The sequence below is a fragment of the Electrophorus electricus genome, chromosome 4 (genome assembly GCF_013358815.1).
Source record: "Electrophorus electricus isolate fEleEle1 chromosome 4, fEleEle1.pri, whole genome shotgun sequence".
In the NCBI taxonomy this organism is placed as follows: Eukaryota; Metazoa; Chordata; class Actinopteri; order Gymnotiformes; family Gymnotidae; genus Electrophorus; species Electrophorus electricus.
Genome location: NC_049538.1, coordinates 8,830,292 through 8,857,011, shown reverse-complemented (window position 1 = coordinate 8,857,011; position 26,720 = coordinate 8,830,292). Strand labels below are relative to the sequence as shown.

The following is a 26,720-nucleotide window of genomic DNA, read 5'->3' as shown; positions in this document are numbered from 1 at the left end:
GAAAAAAAAAAAATCAGGAAGGGGGCAAACACTTTTTCACACCACTGTATATATAAAGTACACAAGGTTTCCAGAGAAACAGAATATTTTGCATGGTGGTCCTTCATCCGTTGTGTGTGCCAGCAAAGTACTTCTACAAAGCACCGTGAGTGATCTTAATGATTGACTATAATGTTACAGTTCACGCATTAATACACAGAGTTGGCTTTAGTATTGCAGATCTTCTTCATAGATACCAAAGACAAATCTGATGAAGAATAATCAAACACAATTCAAGTTAGGGCTACCAAGGTTTGTTTGTGGTCATTATTCTGCAAGGCTTACAGGTAGTGAAGGGGAATCCAAATAAACCCTTTCTGTTACAAAGTGGAGCCCAGTGTGGACATTTCTGATAGTCATGCTCATAACCCATAGCCAGGATCACAAAACAGGTAGACAAAGACGACAGTCCCAAATCCGTAATCATAGTCAGAACACAGACAAACAAGGTCCAGAATCCACAAAGTGGATGGATAAACAAGGAAGCAGGAAACAAGGGACCAAAAAAATCCACCATGCTACCATGAAAAAAACAGAATAATGAAAAATAATTTGCAATTTCCTGTGGTATTAGTGTGGTCACAGCTTAAGCTTAAGGTTTTTTAATGAATTTGGGGTTAGGGTTATTAAAATCAAGAATCAGACTGATTCTTATATAAATGTTTTAATTATAGTTACAGAAGGAAACAACCAATAAATAATAAATCACACATGAAGAGCACAAATGGCATTTGTTAGGGCTATAAGAGGAAGTTGTCTCAGCCAGAACACCTTATTTTTCAAATTTTACAGGAAGCATTAAGAACAATATAAATCTTTTTTAACACAATATCTAAATTACAAATAATTAGACCATGAATGACTTTCAGATTCCTCCAGACCTTGTTCTCTGACTTCCTCAATAAGAAAACAGACCATGAAATTCCCCAGCAAGATGCCAATAATCCATTCTATGGTTCTAAACCTCAGTCAATAGTCAATACATTACAAGTACATTTTTACTGCAGTCTCGTTGGGAATAACAAGGTATGTCTCTTCCATTTTTAACCTTTTCTTCTAAAACTACCTTTTGACCTCTTTGATCTCTCCAGTTACTGGTCTATTTCTAGCACATCTTTTCTATTAACATTTTGGAGAAAGAGGCTGCCAGCTTCTGGGAATAACAAGCATTAAGTATTTCAGTCAGGCTTCTGGAAGTAGTCTAGAATCAGCACTGACTACTTCCTAGTGATTTACATTTACCTGAGATTATTAATCTGTTTCTCTACTGATACTGCTGGATTATCATACTGATACCACATTTCACCAATTTGTTAGTATGATTTTTAGAGCATAAAAGACAGCAATACGATGTCCCATAAGGTCGGATTTTAAGACACTTAAAACTGTTGTCCTCCCTTGGACATAGAAATCACAAACATAACTGTGGGCTCCGTGTATTATACTGATTAAACAATTATATCTATATGTTTGGCCATATTCAGCAACACAGCTGCACAAAATATAAGACTATCTTATAGAAATAAAAGCTTGCATAACAAAAAACAACAACAAAACATTGATACATTCTAATAAAACAGAAGTACCAATGTTTGCTTTGCTCAAAATAACATTGCTTGAAATAATGTTGGTTGATTGTATCATAGAGTTAGCCTAGAGGTTCGTTTAGTAAAACCAAAAGTTATAGATAAGGATATAAATAACATATAAACAACATCTCCCTAAATATCTCTATATCTCTGAATCATTATAGCCCAGCTAGACCATACATTAACCCTAAAACCATTATAGCCCATGTGTTAACCCTGGGATTGCTTGTGAAAGGCAAGGTTTTGTTTTACACTTCTGCTGCACTTCTAATTCCTAAGCAGTGTAAGTCCTGTTTTCAAATCTAATACTTATTTTGTAGGAGATATGCAGTAGATGGTTATGAGGCAGTATATTTATTTTCCGTGTTATTCATTTTAAATTAAGAACATCACTGAGAGCTCCTTTCTGAGCATATTACTTACAGTCTATATAAGTATCTGTTTATGAACCTTATGTTGAAACTTTAACATATCACATTCTCTATAGAGAATTTTAATTATGTAATTTACTACTCAATTCTAAAGCCTGTTTAGAGTTTGGCTCAAATATATTTGTGTTCCACCATTAAAACTGTTAAAAGTAATGTTCAGGATACCATATATTAAAGTTGATTCAGATAAAATCCATAAACAGGGTCAATGCCCTGAGGAGATGTTCGAGTCACAGTTCTGATTGCTGGATAGCTAGGACATAGATTTCTCCTCATGGAACAGGGGAGACAGGGCAGGACTGGAAGATTAACTACAACAAAAAATAAATGGTGCCCAGTTACATTACAAATTTTGAAATGTCTTACCATTTACATTTACATTTACAACATTTGGCAGATGCAACTTTCAAAAGTGTTTTGTCATTTACTCTTACAATGCATCTAGCCAGTACTGCAGGTTAGAGTTGAAGGTACCAATGAACTAGAATGCTGTTGAAATACAGGGATCGATGTTGATGCCTGGAAGTGTTAATCAAGTATAAGCTCTATCTCAGATAACAATAAGTGTAATAAACAATACCCTACAATATGTATGAGAGTTTCAGTTACTCCACGCAGGTCTAGGATCAGTGGTCATTTAAATATTCCACAAACAGATGGAGAACAGCAGCATCTGCTTCTGGTTTTGTATACATAAAGTGTTTTTGCTTGAATTTTACAAGTCGGTTAGAATGCAGCTTGGTTGCTAGCAAACTAGCTAATTCACCAGCCTTAAACAAATACTTATGTGTTTATATATTTACATGTGAAACGTTTGCTAGAGGTTTGTTGTACAAAACCTTTGAATATGACCATTTCCGCTGATATGAATGTAATTTCACTGACAATATTTTACTTTGCTAATATGAATGTAATTTTAATGATAATAATTAGCATATTTTTTCTGACTGGCTAAAGTGCAGATTTTTATTAGTATAATTTTGTTTGCAAAAATCTCAATCCGTAGCACAAAAACTTTATTACTTATCCATTACTTATGTAAACAAAATATTTAATTCTAGCAATTTGTTTTTGCTAATCGTCATTGTAACTTGAGTTAAATCTAACACATATAGTGTTTACCGTTTTTAAAATGTAATATTTGCATTGTCCTGTGTATGAATCAAGTTTTATATACAGAAGAGGCCAGACTGCAATGCTTTTATAAACACAAGATCTTAGTCCTAACTTGCTGTAAATTTTGAACTTGGCTCTGAGACCTTTCCATCCTGCTCCCATTCAGTCAGACACTCCCCACCTCCTTTCACAACGCACTGTTCATCAAATGGCTCCAGAGCAAGGTCAGAGATGTCAGAACCAATTACAGCACACCTCCTTTCACAATTAATTTCCTACAGTCTGAATGTTTGCTTACAGTCTGCATTAAAATCCAAAGATTATGCACTTGAATTGAAGGGGTTACAGGAGAATGCTGAATTAATAATCTAGACTCAACATCAATCATACGATTTGGGATTAGTCAGGGTGCTATTTTTTTCTCTTGCAAAGCCTCCATAATAACTCTTACATGTGTAACTTTCCATTATACATGTACAAAAAAAATAATTATGTACCTTTTTTGTTGTATTATTTGAGACATTATGACACAGGAGTGAGATGTGATTGTGGGAAAATAATGAAATGCTTTTATTAGACAAACAGGAAAAAGCAGTTGAGGGACTGGATAGATAATAATCACAAGTTTGCTGGGTCAAGCTCCACTATTGCCAAGTTACCACTGTTGGGCCCCTGAGAAAGGCTCTGAATTGCTTGAATTGTACTTGGTCACAATTGTAAGTTGCTTTGGATAAAATGCTAAATGCTATAAAATCTTAATTTTTTTGTACAGAGTCACTTATCAGGGTATAATTTTGAAATCGTTTAGTTCCAAGTCCCTGCACTTGACAGCAGGTCTATAAACGTGAGCAGGGAGAGAGATAATAAGCATAATACAAGCTTTGCTTTTATCCTCATTTCTTTCTCCGCATTACAGATGTCAGACATCATAAGATTCTCTGGTTTCTGACATAGTATGAGAGAAAATGAAGAGCCTGATGAAGAGGGATTGGGGGGGCAGAACATGGGGTAATGTTTCTGTCTCCATCTGTCTCATAATGAGTACATGGAGACGAGTCTATCGGGCTTCATGTAATGAGATGTTGGAGACAAAGGGAAGATCAACATCAACAGTCTTAAGAGAGATGGAAAGTACTTAGTTCTGATTCATTGTGAATAGGTGAGCTTGGTATGTTTAGGATATTAGATGGTTTAGAAGTTCAGAAGTGAAATTTATGTTTATTATATTTATACATTCATTCATTTATTTTTTCAAACTTTTAATTTTTTAAATGTATAGTTTTTTCTATTTATTTTTTTTCACTACTAGGTATTTGGGAGGTTTGATTATCAATATAAATTTCCAACAATTTTCAAAAGGTTTACCAAAAATGTTGCAGTTAACTGCAACACATGTGAGAAGAATAAGACTGGCATACTGGCTTGTATCTCTCTGGCCTAAAAAAAGCATTTGTCTTACTGTTGCAACACGTGTGTTCAGTCAAAATGCACAGACACTGGCTGGCTCCAGAACAAAACACAAAATGCAAAACAAAATACAAACTTTTATGATCAGAAAAAGTGCAGCATTTTATTTTGTTTTGGAATGTATATTCCTCTGATGTTTATGCATAAAACAAAAAAATAGGAACATAGCAAATATAGTAATAACACCAATAAGGCATTATATCAGTATAATGTAATGCTTTTTGAAACCTTACAACCTCTCATATACATACAGAAATGCATTCCTCTTTTTTAGCATCTGTAGTGTGTGTGTGTGTGTGTGTGTGTGTGTGTGTGTGTGTGTGTGTGTGTGTGTGTGTGCGTGTGTGTGTATATCAGAGAGAGAGAGGGTGGAGAAATGTCACCTGACTGACCACAGCTAATAATGAGCCACATTGACAAATAGCCGACACACAGATGTTTCTTGCTTAATTGTGGAAATAACCACTATAGTGCTATTTTCAAAATGTTTCATTTTCAAAATCTAAACCTCAAACGTTTCAACTTGCTCATATCCAAAGTGCTTGTTGTTCCATTTATTTATTGTTTTAAATAAATGACCTTTAGTAACTCTCTAAACATTATGCAGGACCAGGTAGTTTTCGAACTGTCACAGTAATAGTGTTTAAGCTAAATGGGGTGGTAGAGCAAAAGAGACATAAGGTCTGATTAAATAGTCCATTATTTTAACTGCGCAGCAGAGTTCACGATAATTAAACCAAACCTGGATGACTACCACATCAGGCTAAATTGCAGTGAGACACAGCAATGTGACATTTTGGTGTACACGGGGCTGCATTGCTACAGTAGTCACGGCAGACTGGCTATAATGGGACATTGAGGGAGAGACTCCACTTCACTGCAGGTGCAGTTAATGACTTCAAATTAGCAATTTAGCATCTAGCTCACAGCATTGATATGTGGTTTAATAGATTTTAACTGGCTTTGAGATTAGAACTGAATTGGAAGCAAAAATGATGCTAACTCTATAGGGCTCTTTCACATGTGTTTCAGATAAAAGCAAAAATGCCTTTATGTCATACTGCCAGTGAATCATCTACAAATGTTATTGTTGAAATCAGGTTATCACAGTATTATGTATAGTTAGTATGTGTAATTATATTGCTATGCAAAAGTTTAAAACATGTTTAGAAAATCTATGTGTTTTACTGCACTACTGGAGTTGTTTTCTTGTAATCTTGTTTTGTTATTCATTCAAGGAAGTCTGTGGATTCTTTGTTGGATATCGAGTGCTGGGAATTTCTCTGCCTTTTAAACCTTTGTGTGTGATTCATCTGTAATGTCAGGACACTCATTAAGGCTCAATTACATTCATTGAAAACTGGAGGTGTGTTGTGAAGCAGCCAGGGTAGAGATTTTATGAGAGTAGGACAACATTGTAAATAGACCATAAGTGGTGTCTCCAACCCCACCACTACTCAAACATGTTTGTTCCAATTTGTCATAAATGGCCTCCTGCACTCTTCTTTCAAACCACTTCTCTGCTCAAGATTCGTTCTGGTTAGAGGAGTTGTCTCTCTTATGTTGCCCGCGCACATATAGAGTGGATGTTTTGTCCTGCTGATGCACAAGTCCACGCACAAATCCTTGTATTGTACTACGTATATTACACTCGCTCTGCTTGTGATGTGGTGTATGGGCTTTTGGGTTCACAGGCAATTCTCTTAACATTGTGTTGACTTTAAGGCAGGAATGCGATAGCAGGAATGTGCTGTTTGTTGAATGCTCTCCTGAGGTTCTCAGACAATCTAGCCTCATGTCTGCTCGGATTCTCCAGCTTCATGGGGGATGGTCACGTGGCGATTTTATGTCTGCTCAGACTTGGTTGTCTTCAGTTGGATAGGCTAAGCCAGGGAAGGACATATTCACAAAGGACTTAAATTAAGCACTCCACAGCATCCCAGTGGTGGATCTCAATACAGCCGTACAGTCAGCTGTCTGGAACAACACTCTGAGAGAAAGAAGCACTCTAGCTGAAGTCTCTGCTCCCCTAGGCAACTCTCCCCTGTTTACCACTTATTGATTTAGTCCTATAGACATATGCCCACTGATATTTCAAATGTAAAATGTGATTCATACCTAAGTAATTGGTTCAAAGCAAAATGTAACTCCGTCACAGATATCCAGCACACTGGAATTGTGTTGAGGTGTGGTCTATATGTCTGCCTCTATGTATAGATCTTTACAGCAGTAATTGGATCTATAAAGATCTATGCAAAAATCCCTCTGTCTGCAAATTAGGAGCTGTATTTCCTAATCGCTTTCCTAAAGGATTGGAGATGTTGGAGTTTTAATCTGGTATAACAACAACTTTGTTTTAAATTTCATGGAAACTTGTCATAGAGTGTCAAACCCAAAAGGAAATAATCCCAGGTCCAATTGGTTTCTGTTGTTGCTTCTATCAGAGAGGCCTCTTGCTTAACATTGGCAGTAAAGCACATATCTGAAGAGCGATGTCCTGCAGACTGTGAAGTGGCAAATAAAACATGGCACTGCTGAATGTCTACTACTGCATGTCCATTAAAAATGTTCTCCCTGGTAACAGTGTGGTCTGTTGAGGTAGTACTTCAATTCATGACAGGAAGGATACAGGGAGGGTTCTGAGGATAAAAAAAGAGAGAGACATTATTCATCAACTGCCTCTGAAATGAAGTCAGTGAGATTATACAAGGCCTAGGCTCTGCCACAGGGTACAATAGTTTTAGAATGGCATTTACAAACACTTTCAGAAGCTAGCAGCTAGTAACCCTCTGCTATATGTGTTTGAATACTAATAGAAGTACAATCGTGTTCAGTTGTATTAAAACAGTTCTTGAGCAGTGTTGTCCTGAGGAGGTGAACACGGTTCCAAAGTCCTGTGTGTGTCCCTTGAGTAACCCCTAAGCCTTCACACAAAAATCAATACTCTAAAACCAGGAAATAGCCATTCATCATTCCAGTTGTACCTCAATGTTTTCTGCTGCTTTCACTACTATTTCTCCCAACAGCCTGAGCAGGCTTTCATCCTGAAGGTCACTCTCAGCTTTCTCGGGAGTTTCCTCCGGCTGCACAAAAGGTGTGAAAGTCAAACTTTGTGGGTGCTGGAGATGGAAATGGAAGGGAAAATTGGATTAGGCACGTGGATCAATAATGCCTGTGTATCACCACGGCTCTTAGTGAGAGGCACTTCACTCACAGGTGGCAGTGTGACGGAACTAGAGACAGTTACTCATTTCCTATGTTTTTCTGATGAGGCTCAGCTTTTGCTGACAGCATAAAGATGGATGATCCTGGTCAAACTGTACAGATATTTTGTCACATGTTAACATTCATGCACACTCTATACAGAGAACATATTTATTGATTTATGGCTATAATGTTAGAAACATCAATTACATAATAAAAACATCATAACAAAAATGAGTAAGCATAACGATTTGCATAATTCCTATCTAACCCAAGACCCATTTCACATATTTGGGAGATAATTTTCTCTCTGTAAGCAGCTTTGTAATTCTTTTATTTATATTTTTCACTATACTGCCTACTGCTAATTGTACTCACTTTTTGAATCTATAGTTTCATGTGCATGTACATTTGGTTAGGCCTTTCAGATACCAAAATTACCCACCCGCTTTCTGGGCAGCATTCTACAAATTTAGAACACTGCCAGGTAGCAGGTGAAATAAGCCCATTTAGTGCCATATACACTTTCTCTCTCTCTCTCTCTCTCTCTCTCTCTCTCTCTCTCTCTCTCTCTCTCTCTCTCTCTCTCTCTCTGTGTCCCTCACATCCCTCACATAAACATACACACCACTTTAAGTTGTCTGGTATGCACAAGACGCTGCGCTGTTGTGACAGTAACACCCCTTCCCAGTTTTTCCTTGACCCTAGATAAGACTGGAAACCAAGATTCTCTGATTATTCTATGACTGCCTCTCACTCTCCTTGTAGAGCACAATAGCCAGATTAAGGAGAGAACAGAACCGCTAGCATGCATAACCTGATTTATACTGTTATGGCTTGCTCTAGCATCAGACTGTGACAGAAATGAGGGGTGAGGGAGAGGTTTCATTTACTTCTTATTGTTGCGCTTATTGAGTAGAGGGTTAAACATCATTAACCAACAATGGTAAAACAACAAACACAGAGCTGGATAGCGAAAAAGTTACCTTACCCACTCAAATCAAAGTGAAACAAATGTGAAATAAATGACATAACTTTTCTCTAACTCCCTAAATAGTGTTGATCAAGGTTTATATAAATACAAAGAGTATCCACAGTGTGCATTATTTACAAGATAGACAGGTATGAACAAGATATTTACAATCTGTCATGGGACCCCCCACCCCCCCACCCCGGGGGTGGCAGTTCCTAGCCTGCCTTGTGTTGGGTGGGCATGGGGCATTGCTGTGCTGTTTATGTTTGTAAACGGCAGCCTGGGAAGGATGCGTTGGGAGCCGCGCCCCTTGGGAGGGGGTTCTGTCACGGGACACAACCCCCCCCACCCCCCCCACGAGTCACGTGGTACAGCCTGCCGCATGCTTCTAATGTATCCTGATTAGGTACAGTAATTCTCCACACTAATAATGCTAAGGGCTTCACATGTGTATTTAGCCACCCCCTCCGTGATGGTACACACCTACACAGGGTTCAGCATTCTGTCTATTTAAACCCCCATCGTGTGTGCATCTTCGTTGGTCATTGTTGATGTCGTTTGCTTATGGCGCTGTTAGTGTACATGTTGGTGTTTATGTAAACTGTTTATGCATGTTTGTGTTTAACGTTGTTACTATGTGTGAGTGCCACCATTGTCTTTTATGTTATTCATTAATAAATGTTTCACCACGTCAAGTGAGTCAGTGTGTCCTGCCTTGTGGCACTTGGGCCAACGTTACACAATCATGCAATCAATCTAACATGGGCTAAGCAAAAGATTAAATAAACAAGGAAAAGGGCTCAGGAAGCATTACACCAACCTAAAATTACAAACAGCAAGCACACCACAAGCAAATCAGAATCAAGACCACAGTCTGAAGCCCAGAGCAAATGGGCCATGTTTATATAGGAAGTAGCGGACAGGAAGAGGGCATTCAGCAAAAGGAGATGGGACTGACCAATAAGGATCAGCAAGCAGGATAATGGTCTCCACCTGGAACACAGATCCACACAAAAGACACTAACACACAATAGACCAGCCAAATAATAACAACTGGAGTCGTAATACGTTTAGAGGACCCACCTTCCCAGAGTCATTAAGGGCCAAGGCTAAAGATTATGTTAAATGTCAATGCTGAAGATAAGTTCATCAGTATACTCCAGCATACTCCACGCACACACACACTGCTAAGAGCCTACTGCATTATACAGCTATTTATGCCCAGCATCAGCAACAGGCTGCCGTTTGGAGTCTAAAACCCTGGAGGGTTGCCACGGTAACACAGCTATGGTGTGATGGATGATGGGTAATGAGGTAGTTAAAGCGAGTGTGATATTTATTTTTTTTCTTATTCTCCTAGCTTGGAGCAAGATGGTGATGAATGAATATTCTCACTCTTGCTCCACACTGGACATGTTATATTCATGAGCGATACCATATGCACTGCTAGCACAACCAACACACCTCATCTCATTGTTCTAAGGCAAAGACAGAGCGCATAGAAGCAAAGCATGGGAATCCAACAGAGCCCCGTTCATGGCAACATCCATTTAATAGATCTGCACCTCAATGACAAAAGAACAGCTGTTGGAATACAAAGTGCAGGAGGCCAACCAAGGCCACTTTTATGTGAGGTCAGCGTGGTGGGGAGGCAGGGAGGGCAAAACATCTTGTTGCACACATGGAGGAGTTTAAGAGTAGAGGTCAAAGGACACCTAAACCCAAAGCCATTTAGTACCACGCTGGCCTCCCTCTGGAGCTTGAACTGGAGTCCAGAATCCCTGATGCTTATGTCACTGGGTTGTAATTTCTGCTGAAAATCCACTGAGCACTATTGCCACAGCAAGAACACTGTTTATTTTAAAATCTTACAATTTGCATAGATTTTTTTTTTCTTCTGAGAAATGGTTACAGTTGGACAGACATTATACAGCTTGGGTGATAGCTTCAGATGCAGTCTTCATTTACTCTACTGAATATATCATTAATTTATTTAAAGTCAAAGTCAAATTTATTTATATAATGCTTTTTACAACACACATTGTCACAAAGCAGCTTTACACATGTATAGATATGGAAAGTTTTCTTGCCTGAGGTGCATGCACATTTTGTGCAGATACACACAGTGACATATAATGTTTTCTGAATTTTCACTGCTTCATTTTGACAGGTCATAGGTAATGTAGTCTCAGCCACATACGCTCCATTGTCTATAGCGTGTTAACCTGACAACACTGTTAGGATTCTGCCAGTTACATTCTGATTGGGTGTCTGTACTTATGCATTTATGCACGTGTGCATCATATAATGGTCCGATGTGAATCAAAGATTCACTGCTCTAGCTAAGTTCAGCTTTGGCAACAGTTGTGCACACAAATGAGCATTTCAGAGCAAATATGTCCATGTGACTAAAAAAGGATTGTGAGCTCCATGTTATCTCATCATTAAAAGTAATTCAAGAGTTTTGTTTAATGCAATGAGGAACACATAAGAGAGACATTACTGCTTGTTTGCTGACAGGCTATGGGAAAAGCTTTATATTTCAAGCATGGACAACTCTGTGAAGAGCTACCAGATCAAATGAAATGCCTGGAAACTATGGAAACTCAAGTGAAATACTTCACAGACAAAGACACAGCTGTGGCTCGTGCAGGGAAAGATGAAGAGACTGATACTGACATTGCATCTGGCAATTTCCCATTGTATTCAGCACTGCTGAATCACTCGTGGGCCCTAAAGAGCAGAGAGAAAGATACAGTCCAACATTTACCCCGTAAACCTCCATAACTGTGCTGCATTTGCCACATCCAACTGAGCCATTGTGTGCTTCTGTTTTCCTAAGGGACTGTTTGTCATGACTCTGTTTTCAAGATTGCCTTCCTCTATATATCATGCCAAAACAGCAGGCCTGTGATTTGTCATTTTGCGTGGTAGTTGAATTCCCTTTTCCCTCCAATAGTAGGTGCTTCTTGGCCATGTTAAGTGGCCAAAGGCACCATACTCTCCCTAGAGAGTCTGGCAGTGAGACTGTAGATAAAGTTCATTCCTATATCACGTGACACCCAGATCACACCTGCTCTCTGTCCTTTGTGCCTTCCACTTCTCCTTGCTCCTTCCTAAACAGACAGGCAGAGGTAGGTCGTAGCCCCTGATGTTTTCGAGACCCTTAGCAACGGTTGTCATGCTGCTGTAAGAGCTGGAAGCCCTACCTGTCTCAGACAATGTACTAAAAGTGGCTCCCTTTTACTGTCCTTGCTACCATCTCCCTGTCTCACTTGCAGACTCTCCTCCAACTCTCTCCTCCCTTGTTCTCCTCCACCTCCTCTCCACTCCCGTCCTCCTCCACCTCTCCTCCACCTCTCGCCACCAAATCTGACACCCTCCTTTCCCTTACCTCCCTCTTACCATCCCTCTCATCCAGCCACTCCACCATCTCTCTCCTCCACCTCTCTCCACCCTCCCTCTCCTTCATATCTCTCCTGTCTCTGCTGTACGTCCCTCCTCCCTCCCTCTCCTCCATCCATTTCCAGCCTCCATCTCCTCTGTCCCTCTCATCCAGCCCTCTACACTATCTCCCTCCATCTCTTGTCTCCATCTGTTTCTCTATGCCCTTGCCCTCTTTCCTATCATTCTTCTCTCCCTCTAAATGATGGCCATCTAAATGATGTGCATCTTGAGAAATGTTTTTTCTATTCAAACCTGGAAGTGGAAATTGGCTGAGGTGAAGCTAATCTTCGGCTGGAGTGTTTGTCAGTATGACATACATTGTGAGTTTGCCTTTAGTGAAGCAATATGCATGCTGACTCATTTTACATGCAAGGAGGACAGTCTCTTGCAGAGAAAGAACTCTTCTTTCTTTTGTATATGAACAGCACAGAAACAATTTTTGCCATAATGGCAATATATATGTGTGTATATATATATTGGAGATCGTTGATGTTTCTCCTGGGATCCGCTGGAGCCATTCTCTCAGTTTAGGCGTCACAGCCCCTAGTGCTCTGATCGCCACAGGAACCACTGTTGGCTTCACCTTCCATGTCTTTTGTAGCTCTTCTTTCAGCCCTTGGTGTTTCTCAAGCTTTTTGTGTTCCAGGTTCTGGATGATCACTTGGGATTGCTACATCTATCTCTACATCTATCTCTTCTGTTGTTTGTCCATCACAACTATGTCTGGTTGGTTAGCCATTACCATTTTGTTAGCCTGATTCCTGCAGAATCTTAGCTTGGACATTCTCCACCAATAATGGGGTATATCCCACGTTGACCTTAGAAGTTCCAGCCTGTACTTGGCACAGATCTGCATACTATGCCAGCCACTTGGTGATAGCATTACATATATGCTCTGCCTGATAGCATCTTGCATTGTGTTATATGCTGGATTGTCTCAGGGGCATCTTTACACAGCCTGCATCTAGGGTCCTGCCTGGTGTGGTAGATTGATCATGTCCCACTACGCACAAGGAGGGCCATTTTCCTTGTGTTTGTGTGTGTATGTATGTATAGACCTTTATGTTCAAGACTATAGGCCACTGTGATACCTGTATGTTATGTTTCCACCCCTTTTTTAGTTGTGGTAGCCAATAGCACTTACTGTAATAAAGTGTCACTTTCTTGCAATACAAGATTACAATAATTAAGTACTCCTTAGTTACTCTGTTACAGGAGCTAAATAAATGTAAAAAATAAATAAATAAATAAGATCAACACATATCACCCAGCAAGTCTTTTTAAAATTTGAATTAAATGGATGATTCTTGAGGTTTATGCCTCAAGTATCCATCTGCAGTGAAAGAATTAGTGTGTATGATAGAATAGTGAATTCTGCAGTGTAAGGATGCAAGTTCCCTAATTCACAAGAGATGAATGCATTTGTGCTCTACCAAAACCCAGTGGGACTTCAGAATGGGGTATCTTATCTTATTTGCAATTTATGTATAGAATCTTGTAAAAATCCATGACACAATTAATCTTGCCCCAACCAACGACCCCCCCCCCCCCCCCCCCCCCCCCAACTTCAGTAATTAGGACATTGTCATTTATCAATTCCTTATAGCCTGAATGAGCATTGTGTGGCTTAGGAACGTATTGTAGTCAGGAATGTGTGTTTAAAGTTCAAACTGAGGTTTGCGTGGAATTTACAAGTCTGTTTTCAGAGTAACTCAGCTACAGTTGTCTCGTTTAGATCAGACTGTACAGCATGAAAAGGACTCTTTGAGCTAATAATCATTTAATTTAACGGAAGACATAACAGTTGGAAGATTGAAATGAAAGCGTTAAATCAAGGAATTCGAGTTCTTCGGTCCTGCAGAGATGGAGTGTTCAATGTTCAATTTAATGTTTTGCTTTGCTTGTTCGTGAAAAATATAGTCAGAGGCGCTTGAGGGGTGCGCGCGCGCGCGTGCACTTTCATGTGCGTTCGTGACACATGAAGTGTCACGTGATGTGCTCTTAACTGAATTATTGATGTGTTTAAATGATGCTGTAATGCATAAGATATATCGAGTTGAATGTCCGCACTTAATGTCCGCACGTCACAACGTGTTAACAATATATATTGTATAACGCCATTGAACACAACACCGCTCTGACTTGTTTTATTAGGTTCTGCATTAACATAAAGCGCAGTTATGTTCTAGCATGCTATGCCTAATTTATTTTTACAGGTAAGCATTTCGTTCAGAGGTTCCCAAGAAAAGCTGTGCTCCGTTTAAATCTGCTTGCTCGTCTTAGACTGTTTACCTTTTTTGGTTATTTTACACGAGAAGTTCTATACTGTATTGGAACTAAACGTATTTTCCAAGCCAGTTACGCCGGGTTGACGTCGATGTCCGTCCCCCTGCGCCCTTAAATAAGACTCAGGCAGCAGGGCTGTCTCACCAAACCAGCTCGAAGAACCAGAGGACCAACTTTAGCGCTTACTTAAACCTTAGCAAAGCAATTTTCAATTGGCTTTACATTTTTCATTGTTTATTCGGCTGTTTTCTTACACTGTAGGTTATTTTTGTTGAGGAATGGAATCATACGCAAAAAAACATGTTGCTTCAGCGCTTCTGAAAGCGAGCCTTCTGATTACCAACCGGTACCCGTCCCGCATGGTGAGAGCCTAACTTTCCAGCACCACAGCGACCACTCTGTGGGACCATGGAGCCGTCCACGGCACCCGGCACTGAGCTGCGTGACCTTTACTCCGTGATCCCGTTCAATGTCACGTTCCCGGACGATGTGATGGGCTTCGTCCCTGACGGACAGAATTACACCGTGCATAACTCGGGGAGAAGCCCCGCAGGGTTCGTAATGGCTATCTCCATCACCGCCCTCTACTCCGTTATCTGCGTCGTGGGACTTCTGGGAAACATGCTCGTAATGTATGGTGTAGTAAGGTAAGCGCTACACTTTTATGTGGGAATGGTAACAAGTTCAGATTTGATTTAGCCAACATTCATATTTTAAAAATTACACCAATCACCGACCTGATATTAAATACAACATGATTAACAGAGAGACTAAATATCAGTTTGGTCATTTCTAGATATTCTGGCATTTATTGGTGTGTTAAAGCCACATTAGTTATAGTGGTCAAAGTGGGCATGTAATCTACACCTGGAGTGCATACTGGCACATGATGTGGCCAAAGGTATTTGTCCTTTTAGTAAAGGGGATGCATGTTCATCAGTATTCAACGTGGTGAACAAATCAATTTAATCGCTCGTCTTTTCCTGTTTCTCTCTTCCCTTTTCTCTGAAATTTCTTCTCTTCTTTTTTCACTCTTCAAAAACATTTTTCACAAGAGCCCCTCAGGCAAGAGCTTACAAGCACTTAAGTCTAATTTTAACTGAAAATAGTGGGTAGGGATATTACCCCTTAGTAATCTGTCAGTAGAATCAAAACAGAGACCTATTATTGTCTGTAAATAATAGACTTTGAATACATTTTCTATAATTGTAGTGAATTTTACATTTTACATACAAAACAGAAATATTAAAAAACTGAAATATTACTCTCCATCACATTCCCACGTTTGTCAACTAAAGCAAGTACTCACGAGTCAGACGGTTTCAGTTTGTGCCTTATCTCCTAAACAGAGAAAGCCCAATCAAAAGTGACTGGCGTAACCTTGACCAGAGTTGTGAGAATGGATTGGTTCATGGGGCTTTGGGGTGGGGGTGAGCACTGTTGAAGTCAGCCTCTCTTGTGTGTTACCCGGCACCCCTCGGTTCCCAGTGGCCTTAAGGCACTGTGTCTGGACTGAGCAGCAGCCACAGGGCGGAGGTCCCCACTGAGCTGGAAATGGGGGCGATGGAGAGCTGGCAGAAGCCCAGCCCTGCTGGGTGGAACAAGGCACTCAGTCTCACCCCCTTCTTCTTCTGGTGGGTTCCACAGTACACAGGATGGTGGTGTTCAGCACAGGCATCAGAAAAGCACGTTTAATTGAGTAAAGGCAGACTGATGGAGCAATTGACATGCAGAGTGTCAGAAATCAAACGGCAATGCATGGTGGAGGCATTTGTTCTGAGTGCTGACTGAACAGTCTCTCTAATCCTCAAACACAGGCTGGTCTTAAGGCAGACCTCGGGAGGTTTAAGTCAATAGGTCACATGGCCGATGGTTGAACGGAGACGTTCCATAACAAAAAGCCAGCCTAGTTGTCATGACGATGGTAATTGTCTTAGCCAAGAGATGCTTTCATACAGACCATTTTTTTCATTTTTAAATACAACCAGTTCCTTACAGTATGTTTTAGTCTTGGCAGTGCTTCTGCTTTTAAGCTAATGGATATGCAATCACTTTAATGCTAAGTGGTTTATTAATGATAGTGACTGGTCACGGTCTCATTAAACATGCTTAAATTATTAAGAAATTCTCTACTCTTGAGTTTTCAGGAAGTTAGTAACAGTAATAATTCACTAAAAACAATCAAGTCGGTTTCCTTTCACCACGGTTTCCTTCCTTTCTTTAAATACTATGGCACTGCCACAACTGTGACACAAATGTGGGTTTCTCTTGCAAAACTGAATCTTACATGATACCTGAAGGTCTTGGCTGGTTATTTATAGCTGTCTGCCTAGAATGTTTTTGCAAAAGCAAGCAATACCCATCACCTGTGGAGCCGAAAAGCAGCCATTTAGACGCAAACAGGGGACCTGCAACTCCAGGGAATCCAGAGCTGCTAGAATTGCAGCAATATCAATAAAATTTTCTAAGCCCTGTATCTGGGAAAGGATAGAGGGAGATGAGTGAGAATGGTGGGGTGAGACCAAGGAGGGCAGAAGAAAAATTGGCTGGGATCAGGCTGGGTACAGAGCAATGCACAAATTTTATTTTGTCCACTGCTTTGGGCAGCAGCTTCTAATGTATCCTGATTAGGTACAGTAATTCTCCACACTAATAATGCTAAGGGCTTTTTTTTAATGTGAAAGAAGCACTGCAGAAATTAGGAAAGTATTGGAGCTTAGTTGTGGAATGGTCATAACCCACATTTAACTTCACACCAAACACTGGCAGTATTAGTTTCTTGATTGATTAGCTCAGTGGAGCATCATGTGAGGCAATAGAGCATTTCCTAAGGTGTATTTAGAAGGACCTAAACACTGGATGTACCAGGATATTTGTCCAGTACATTGCATCATTATGAGCTTCTGCAGTACATACGTGATTAGATTTCTTCACACAGACTGTATACAGTGGTGCATGATATCAGGAAGCACATGTGCTTCTGGTCACAGTGCAGATAACAGCAATGCAATTAAATTTTGCTGCAGCCTCAAAGGTAAACATCTACCGAGGTGGCATGTGGTATTATTATACCCTAACTGGCAAATGGCCACTTCGATCACTAATCATCTTTGCATTGTGTGGCTGTGGTCTCACAGCTGCTGATTTCAACTAAGTATTTATATATATATATATATATATATATATATATATATATATATATATATATATATATATATATATATATATATATATGTATGTATCTGGTTAGTAGAATCAAACAAAGAGCAAAGATCTGTGTTGGAATGCCAAAGACACACAGAATACTTGTGGTTGTATATTTTGCACACAAACTCTGTAAATTATCCAATGGCATGTTTTTTTTGTTTTTTTTTCTATTAAAAAAAAGATACACAATGCACACTTCTCCAGGTGATTTTTCTTATCAAAAGTGCATCAGAAGCTTGGAGCACATCGAGCGGGCTCAGCAAAGACACTAGCAGAGGTACGTGTGTTCTCCAAGATCAGGCTGATCACAGAGTTCCCCCACCGCCAGCTAGGCAAGACTTGACAGAGGTGTCCACTAAGTGGGCTTTTTAATCCCCTGGCAGTTTGCAAATGAAGACCCCTCAGTCTTATTGCTGAGCTGGGGCCCAGCCAGTCGCCTGTCACTCTTACCCAGCCTACTAAAAGCCCTGATCAACGGCTCTCTCTGTCCAGAAAATTAGATGGTTTTGAATAAATACCAGGCTCCTTTGTGGTGTACAATTGGGAAGGGGGAAAAAGGGATCAAAGTGAATTGCATGTACTTGGCTACATCGCTACGGTGCCATGAAAAGCCTTCATCGCCTAGGCCATGAGAGGGAGTAATAAGAGAAGTATGAGGAAAACTCAGCATTTGTGTCTCAGTACCTTTGTGAATGAACATGGTTATGGTCCATTGTTAAGCAGCCATGCACCAAACAGAAGCAACAGGGAGTGGTTGAGTTAGCATGATTTCCTTTCTGAGCGAAGGGCCACTAGTGCTCCTGGGCAATGTCAGGGAAATAAGTGGAGGCTATTGTAGGATTTCTTGATGCTATTTAAAGATAAGATAAAGAAAATATATCACTATATAAAGAAAGTAATAGACTTTAATATGATTATTAACATCAATATGGTATTTTCAGTATAACAGAGTCAAAAGGTATTTTATAAAGTTTGTGCAGTAGTGTAGATTTTGTTTGGTTAGAAAAAAAAGCCTAACCAGAATGTGACTGCATGTGAGTATAAGATCATTAAATAGTGTACGTGTTATGGTCTGACTAAGGGTAGCATCCTGTGTCTTATAGCATCTCATTTGGCATTTGTGTGTATGTGTGTGTGTTGGCACGCGCGCGTGTGTGTGTGTGTGTGTGTGTGTGTGTGTGTGTGTGTGTGTGTGTGTGTGTGTGTGTGTGTGTGCCAGCCGTAGCAATGTGTACAAACCTGGCATCCTACTCTCAGATTTTACTGCAACTTGAATAGCCAGAATAATGCCATTATGTCTATAATGAAAAATGATTTTAATTTTAAATTATAAATGTCTACATCCTAACATATTGCACATAATCATATTTTATATATAATTAATTAATTGAACTTCTCCAACATTGTAAGAGTGTAATAATGATAAATATATTCAGAATAAGGCATAATATATACAGTACAAATAGATCAGAACTATTGGACTAAATAAAATAAATAAGATTAAGATTAAGAATTTTTTTCATAACAATAACAAGAAGAAAATTAAAAATCTAGTTTGTAATTAATTGTACATTCATTATCATTCCTTATACATTATATATTATTAAATAATGTTAGATTTCATCATATTTTTGTAAAAGTAAATAATATATAACCTAAAATTAATTATTATATTATAGTCTTAGTCAAACTAAGGCATTGTAACTTTTAGTAGCAAATGATGGATGATTCTCTATAATGTATTTAGAAGTCACCACATAAAATCAGCTGAATATAAACCAAAAACATTCATCCTTTTTTATTATTAATTGAAAGAATAGTAATAACATTTCAGTCTGCCCTCAAACAAAAGCTATCCAGTTAAATCATATTGGAAAGGAAGAGTTAGATCCTCAGCCTGCAACAAGCTAATTTTTGAGCTGGAGAGAAAGTGCCTAAGCCAGTTTCTCTGCCAGTGAGTGTCAAACTGCCCGCAGCCAATGAATGAATATTCAGAAACAAACGAACTTGCAAACACTAAAAAACCTAAACAAAATTGTCAACAGTCAGCAGCCATCTTGCTCCAGTGCACTCTCAAATTGTTTTTCATATCTTGAGCTATATAATAAAAGATAATAATAATAATAATAATAATAATAATAATAATAAATGAAGCTGACAACTATCCCAAACATATCTCAAACATATAAAAATATATTTGTACACAATATTATTATTATTATTGATGATAATAATAATAATAATAATAATAATAATAATAATAATAATAATAATAATAACTATTTTTATAGATGGAGTAGTATTAGTAATAAGGAATACTACTACTACTACTACTAATAATAATAATAATAATAATAATAATAATAATAATAATAATAATAATAATGATAATGAACTGCCATATATTCCTTATTTGTTATAAAAGTGTTACATTTTAGGTATAGAAGAGTGTGGAGTATTTTGTCTACCTCAATGTGCTTTGGCTACCTCAACAGAACAGGATATGGCAAAGGATCATGCCCCGTCCCTTTCTGCCTAAAACACTAACCTTAATGCACTTTAGCATGCAGGCTCTTCCCCATACTGTCTGTCTCCATCCTGCTCACCCTGAAGAGATCGCAGCCAATGTTAATCATTAAAACATGTTCAGTTCTCTCTTTACAAGTGAATTGCATTACACTGAAAAAACATCTATAGGCATCCTCCAGAACAGAGGTGAAAAATGGCACATAATTTGATATAATCCATAGGCATACACACAGCATTGACCAGCAAGCATGGTCATCTGATTTGTCCTGCAGTGCTGTAAAACGGTGGCTGAGGTGAGCACTGATGGAATGGTGCAAAAGAGACCTGAAGTGTATGCTTCAGAGGTTCAATCTGAGTTCAGTCATTTGGTCTTCCTTGGTTCATGTCTAAGAGTACTGGCGAGCAAGGGCAGATGAAGTGAATTCAGTCTAATCTAGAACTGGCATGCTGAGAGGGATACACACTGGACATGGGTTGAGTTGGAGAGTGCTTCAGACCACAAATATATGCTTCATCCACAGGCTGTCCAGAGTCCTGTCCTGTTGGCATTTGAGCTGAGTTACTTGCTGCTGAGTTGCCGCTGTCGAATATTTGTTTGGCATTGAACCTGCTGCTGTGGTGGCATGTGTGCAGAGTTCAAAGTGCAGAATTACTCTGTTACTGTGGAGATTGAGGGAGGCCAGCAAATGCACTATCTTATCAAAAAGACAGTATCTGGATTAAAACCCTAAAGAGTGTTGTTGACGCTCAATCCAGACTACAAACCAATACATACTTGGATATCAATCCTTTACTGTCAATGACTGCTTGACATTTGCAAACTACAGACATTACCACATGGTACCTTCCCTGTTGATGCACAGTTAGGTCTGTGTCGTAAAACAGCCTTTTTCAGTTAGGGTTGGGTTTTTGCGTTGTTTTTTTTGTTGTTGTTTGTTTTGGTTTTTTTTTCACTCTTGTTTTTCAGTAAGTGAAGTGCATGTTCACTGGTATTGGCCCTGAAAAACTCCATCACAACATTGGGTGTTGGATAATTGTCCAAACTGCTGCTAGGTGAAGTGGAATTTGCTGAGCACTTATGACATGGTAGGTAGCGTGCCACCCTGCCCGGTCAGTTTGATGGACACGTCTGACTGATGTACATCAAATACACACACACAATTTTTTCTCCAAATTCCCTCTTTCAGTTTCAGGTCTGTCCTGTCTGTCCATTAGGTGTTCTTTGTGTACTTTTTTATTGACTGAAAGTATTTGTCACCCACTCCTGTCAGGTTCCATTATGTGCCAGTTTGTTTGTTGTTGATAAGCACTGTTTTCTTTTTAATATTAACAATGTGTACTACAGAATTTTAACATGTTTAATATATTTTTTGTCTGATTTATTCAGCCTCCTGTTAGCCTGCTTTACTGGAAAGATTCTACTTTGGTCCTCATGTTGAGAGACCACATCAAGACTACAGATGCAACGAGGCACAATAAGAATGAACTCTAGACCTTCTAATTGGCTCTCGTTTAGGAATACAATTGTGTGTAGAAGAGAGTGAATTGATCTGTTGGACAGCTTGAAAGTTTTCTAGAAAACTCCATAAAATTGGTAAAATGTATTCTAAACTTAGGTTTTCTCATACTAAATGATACATTAGCATATGACAGAAAAGGGAAAAAATTAATGATCCTCCTTTGCATTGATACGTCTCTAAAGATAATGCAGTGGAATCCATTCAGTAACACCGACCTTTTTTTATCAAGCAAATATTTTTTTTTATTTCCATAAACACCATGAACATCTTTTCAAGAAATGTCATCCTCACTTGTTAAACAAAGCGATTTGTAAATAGTGACTCAAATTACCCTATTCACTCCTACCTAATTAGTATTTGTTTCACAATTACAGTTGTTCCACCCTTTAATCTAGTGGTCTTCCTCATTATGGCTGATTTGATTGCCCTGCAGGAAGCCCCACACCATCATTAGATCAGCTGTGTTCATTCATACCCCCCCCCCCGGAGTCACTCAGTGTGTTATTGACAAACCCCTCTTGGGTGCACCTATTCGCCTCAGTCACAGTCAGCCTGTGATCAAGAGCTGCAGCCCTAACCGATCAATGATTGCAAATGTGTGGCCTACCTGATGCAGCCATTAATGGCTACCGATGGAGGGAAAATAGGCGGACGGAACAGCCTGTAATTCCATAAGATAACCTTCTCTGTCCTGGTGAATATGACGGTAAGTTTTTATTCCTCCACACGACTGCTCTCGGGTGATGTGATGGGGGTGGCTGGTCCACACTCTCTGTGTGGATGTGTACTTCACGAACATTTGCATAACTGCCAGTGTCTCAAAGGTAAAACTAAGGCCACCCTGTATGCCTGGAAGAAATATGTTTTCATTTTCTAAATTTTACATTTATGCTTTACATTTTAAAATAAATTTTAAGCTTTAAGCTGAAGGTCTCGTGCAGAGATTTGACAAGATCCATATAGCTAAAGTAAAGGTGGGACTATTACAAAGAATAAATCAATACATAAAAAACATGAATAATAAGAATAATGCTAATAATAATATTTTTATTAGTAGTAGTGCTAGTATTATTGTGCTCTCCTGAGTAGTGGACAATGGGCTATTTACTAGTGCGGTGGAATAAATAGAGCCAAATGTATGAGGTCACCAAAAAATGTTGTGTTCCTTTTGTAAATGACAGAGAAGTAAAATAACCCCTTTTGCTAAATATATCACCAGTCCATCCACTGCTGTATCATAAGAATAACATTTATACAATAGACCAGTTACAAATCATTAGGTATTATTTAAAGATTGTATTCTGGAAATAAAGTTGAACTATATATAGTAAGATGAATATAACCCTGTGAAGAGCAGAGATAACACAACAGAAAGAAAAAGATGAAGGGTAGTGACATACTGTAATATTTCTGGACAATAGAGAGTTCTGGCTTTGTCCTAACACGGTGGCCCTGTAATAAAGGAGTATTGAGGAGTAAGTCTAAAGCATGCCACCTCTGTTGAGTCCCTGGCTGTGTACTGCCAGGCTTGTTCTGCTTTTTCTGCAATCTGTCATGCCAAAGAGAATCCCAGAGAGAATCAATCTCACACAATCAGTTTTCTAAGTGATTGACAGCACTTTGGAATGTTCTGAACATGTGTAAAATCCTGGGTGCACAGATATCACCAGATTTTGCTAAGAGTTATGACTACAATCCATTATAATGCATCTACTAAAAAAATCTCTCATTTTTTAATTGCATTGCAAGATTCTCATAATGTCCTTGCATGATAGTACTTTGGATTGACTATCTCCAATCATGCGTAAAAGTAATTTTCTGATTTTCTGGTACTTTTGTCTAGCTCCTGGTGTTAGAATTCATATTGCTCAACCAAAATAGGTTTACATAAAAAATTACACAAGGGCAATGTATGAAATGTTTGTGTAAGAGCTAGACGTGGTTTTCACTGTTCACATTGGGTTTTTTTTGTTTGTTTTTTTACTGCATTTATTTGAAAGCCAGCAAAACCCCTCTCATGTACCATGGATTATTTGTGAAATCAGGGATTCTTTGTGAAACATGTGAAATCATGTTTCAGCATGTCTGCATGTGATCTTATGTTTTGTACGCAAACTAATACAATACTTAGCCGTTCAATTTTCTTGTGCAGATATACCAAGATGAAAACTGCCACAAACATCTACATCTTCAACCTGGCTCTGGCTGATGCACTGGCCACTAGCACCCTCCCTTTCCAGAGCGCTAAGTACCTGATGAACACCTGGCCCTTTGGCGAGCCCCTGTGCAAACTTGTCATAGCCATCGACTACTACAACATGTTCACGAGCATCTTCACCCTGACCATGATGAGCGTTGACCGCTACGTTGCCGTGTGCCACCCTGTGAGGGCACTGGAATTTCGCACGCCCGTCAAGGCCAAGGTCATCAATGTGTGCATCTGGATTCTTTCATCTGCCGTTGGAGTGCCCATTATGATCATGGCAGTCACCAAGGTGACGAACCAAGGTGAATGTCACTTTATGAATGATCATGCTCTTTTATGAATATGATAATAGCTATAGGTGAATGCGTAGTAAAGTTAGTGCAGCAAAGGACTAGGATGCTGAGAGAAGTTGGTTTTCTTGGTTATTTGAGAGTTCATGCAGTCTCACAAAATATACCTAAGCCAACATAAATCCTTACCAAAATCGATGCTAAAAATGTAAATGTAATGAAAATGTATTCTAATATGGCTGGACTTGGAAATGTTTTCTAACAGGCAAAATTGACTGCACTCTGAAGTTTCCTGATCCTGACTGGTACTGGGACACAGTGACTAAGATCTGCGTGTTTATCTTTGCCTTCGTGGTGCCAGTCCTGGTCATCACGATATGCTATGGGCTGATGATTCTTCGCCTGCGGAGTGTTCGCCTTCTCTCTGGCTCCAAGGAGAAAGACAGGAACATGCGTCGCATCACTCGCATGGTACTAGTAGTGGTGGCAGCCTTCATCATCTGCTGGACGCCCATTCATATCTTCATCATCATTAAAACCCTGGTGGAGATCGATCAGAGGAACCCCTTTGTCATTGCGAGCTGGCACCTGTGCATTGCCCTTGGTTACACCAACAGCAGTCTCAATCCTGTCCTTTATGCCTTCTTGGATGAGAACTTCAAGAGGTGTTTTGGGGAATTCTGTCTGCCATTCCGTACCAGCGTGGACCGGAACACCCTTTCCAGAGCCAGGAACACCACCCGTGAACCGGTGTCAATTTGTGCTCCATCTGAGGTGGGGAAGAAGCCAGTATGACTAGGCCTGGAACGGATCCCACGAGGATCCCGCTCAAGAAGGGTCCAGCAGGACCTGCAGTCCGAGATCACCCAGATCTCCACCACTGAATTCTAGATTAGTCTAGGCGTACAGATTAATATGCTTGAGAAGATTTTTTCGGCAACCATAAACCCAATCCTTACCTAAGCATTTCACTACAATATTACATCAGTTTGAGCTGTTTATTGATAGACAGTGAGTGTATTTTGCAAGGTCAGCAATGTAAAAACCTTGCTAAAAGAACAGTGGATTTTCTGATCAGTTGCAGCTGTATCAGTGAATTGCTTCTTCTATAGATCTCAGAAGTTCTGTGTTCACTTTATTGCTCCTTTAGTCTTAAATGGACTAGGGGTTCATGAGTCCTACTTACAATCAAAATCAACATATCATTCTATGAAGGACAAGGAATTACATTAAAAGTCATCAGCATGCAACTTTAAAGTCATGACTGAAAATGAATAAAATAAGTGAGGAAAAATCATTTTCTTCACAGATGAAAGGCACAAGACAGATGAATAAAGATTCTTCATTAGGCAAACTTCGGCTGTGCCATAGTTTTGAGTCTTTGATGCATGGCAAGCGCTATAAAAATATCACACTAGGCCAAGTTCCAGTCTGTATGAACTGATTTGAACTGAAAGACTGTCACCTTCCGTAACAGGTGAAAATGGATCAGAATACTATATTTGTGTTTCCCACTTTCTCTAAAAGATGGTAGACTAGCAGTCTCTGGGGGAAAATACTGCAAAAGACAACTGTGATTTGATTTCAGATCCTACAAAACCCTGAAGACTTTTATACTCCAGGGATAACATGACAATATTTCTTTGGAGCACAAAGGAACAGTCTCCGATATGAACAGAGAAAACACAATGTGACAAGACCTTGATAGCTTCAAACCGAAAAATATCTGATGTGCTATCTGAGCCTTCTTGTGCTGACACAAATATATGAATGTGCTACACTACCAGTCATTAAATATGAAGAAAACCTGAGGATATCAAGCTCCAACAGGTCCATGCCACAATAAAGTGGCTGCAAGCCTACTGCCTCTTTATTTTCCATCTATGAACATATATTTTACAGAATATTTACAGGCTAATTGTAACTGTGAGCGGTAAAGAGGCGGCCACGTGCGGAGAAGAGCGAAATTTATTATGGGCAAATCCAAAATCAGAGTCATTGTAGTAGTCCAGGATCATATTACCAACACGGAGAGCACGGGGATACATAATCACACAAACAAAACATGAAGGTAAACAGGGGAAACAGGCTATAACTGATACGAGGAAGAACTCAGAAACTAACAAACATGAAGGCTAGGAAAAACAGATGGGTTTTCTAACATCCAAACATTCAATACAACTACATAAACGCAACCATTCAAATAAACAAGCAATGAACAGCCAAGACCAAGGGCACAAGGCAGGGTTTAAATACATGAACTAAACGAGGGACAGGTGTGGAAAATCAAATGAGGGGCGGAGAAAATGAAACTATGTCATGGAACTAAAATACACAAGACGGAAAACACGGAAGATGGGAGGGACTAATCGTGACACTAGTCTGTTTATTATTATTATTATTTGTTGTTGTTTTT

The 26,720-nt window shown here is 39.3% G+C and overlaps 1 protein-coding gene across 1 annotated transcript; it reads left to right on the top strand.

The window, feature by feature from the left end:
* The first annotated feature begins 14,720 nt into the window (after window positions 1-14,720).
* On the top strand, window positions 14,721-26,328 carry oprd1a (opioid receptor, delta 1a). The gene is made up of 3 exons (XM_027009753.2): window positions 14,721-15,199; window positions 23,961-24,316; window positions 24,570-26,328. The coding sequence occupies exons 1-3, from the start codon at window positions 14,961-14,963 to the stop codon at window positions 25,097-25,099; spliced, it is 1,125 nt and encodes a 374-aa protein (XP_026865554.1). The 5' UTR covers window positions 14,721-14,960; the 3' UTR covers window positions 25,100-26,328.
* Window positions 26,329-26,720: the final 392 nt, after the last annotated feature.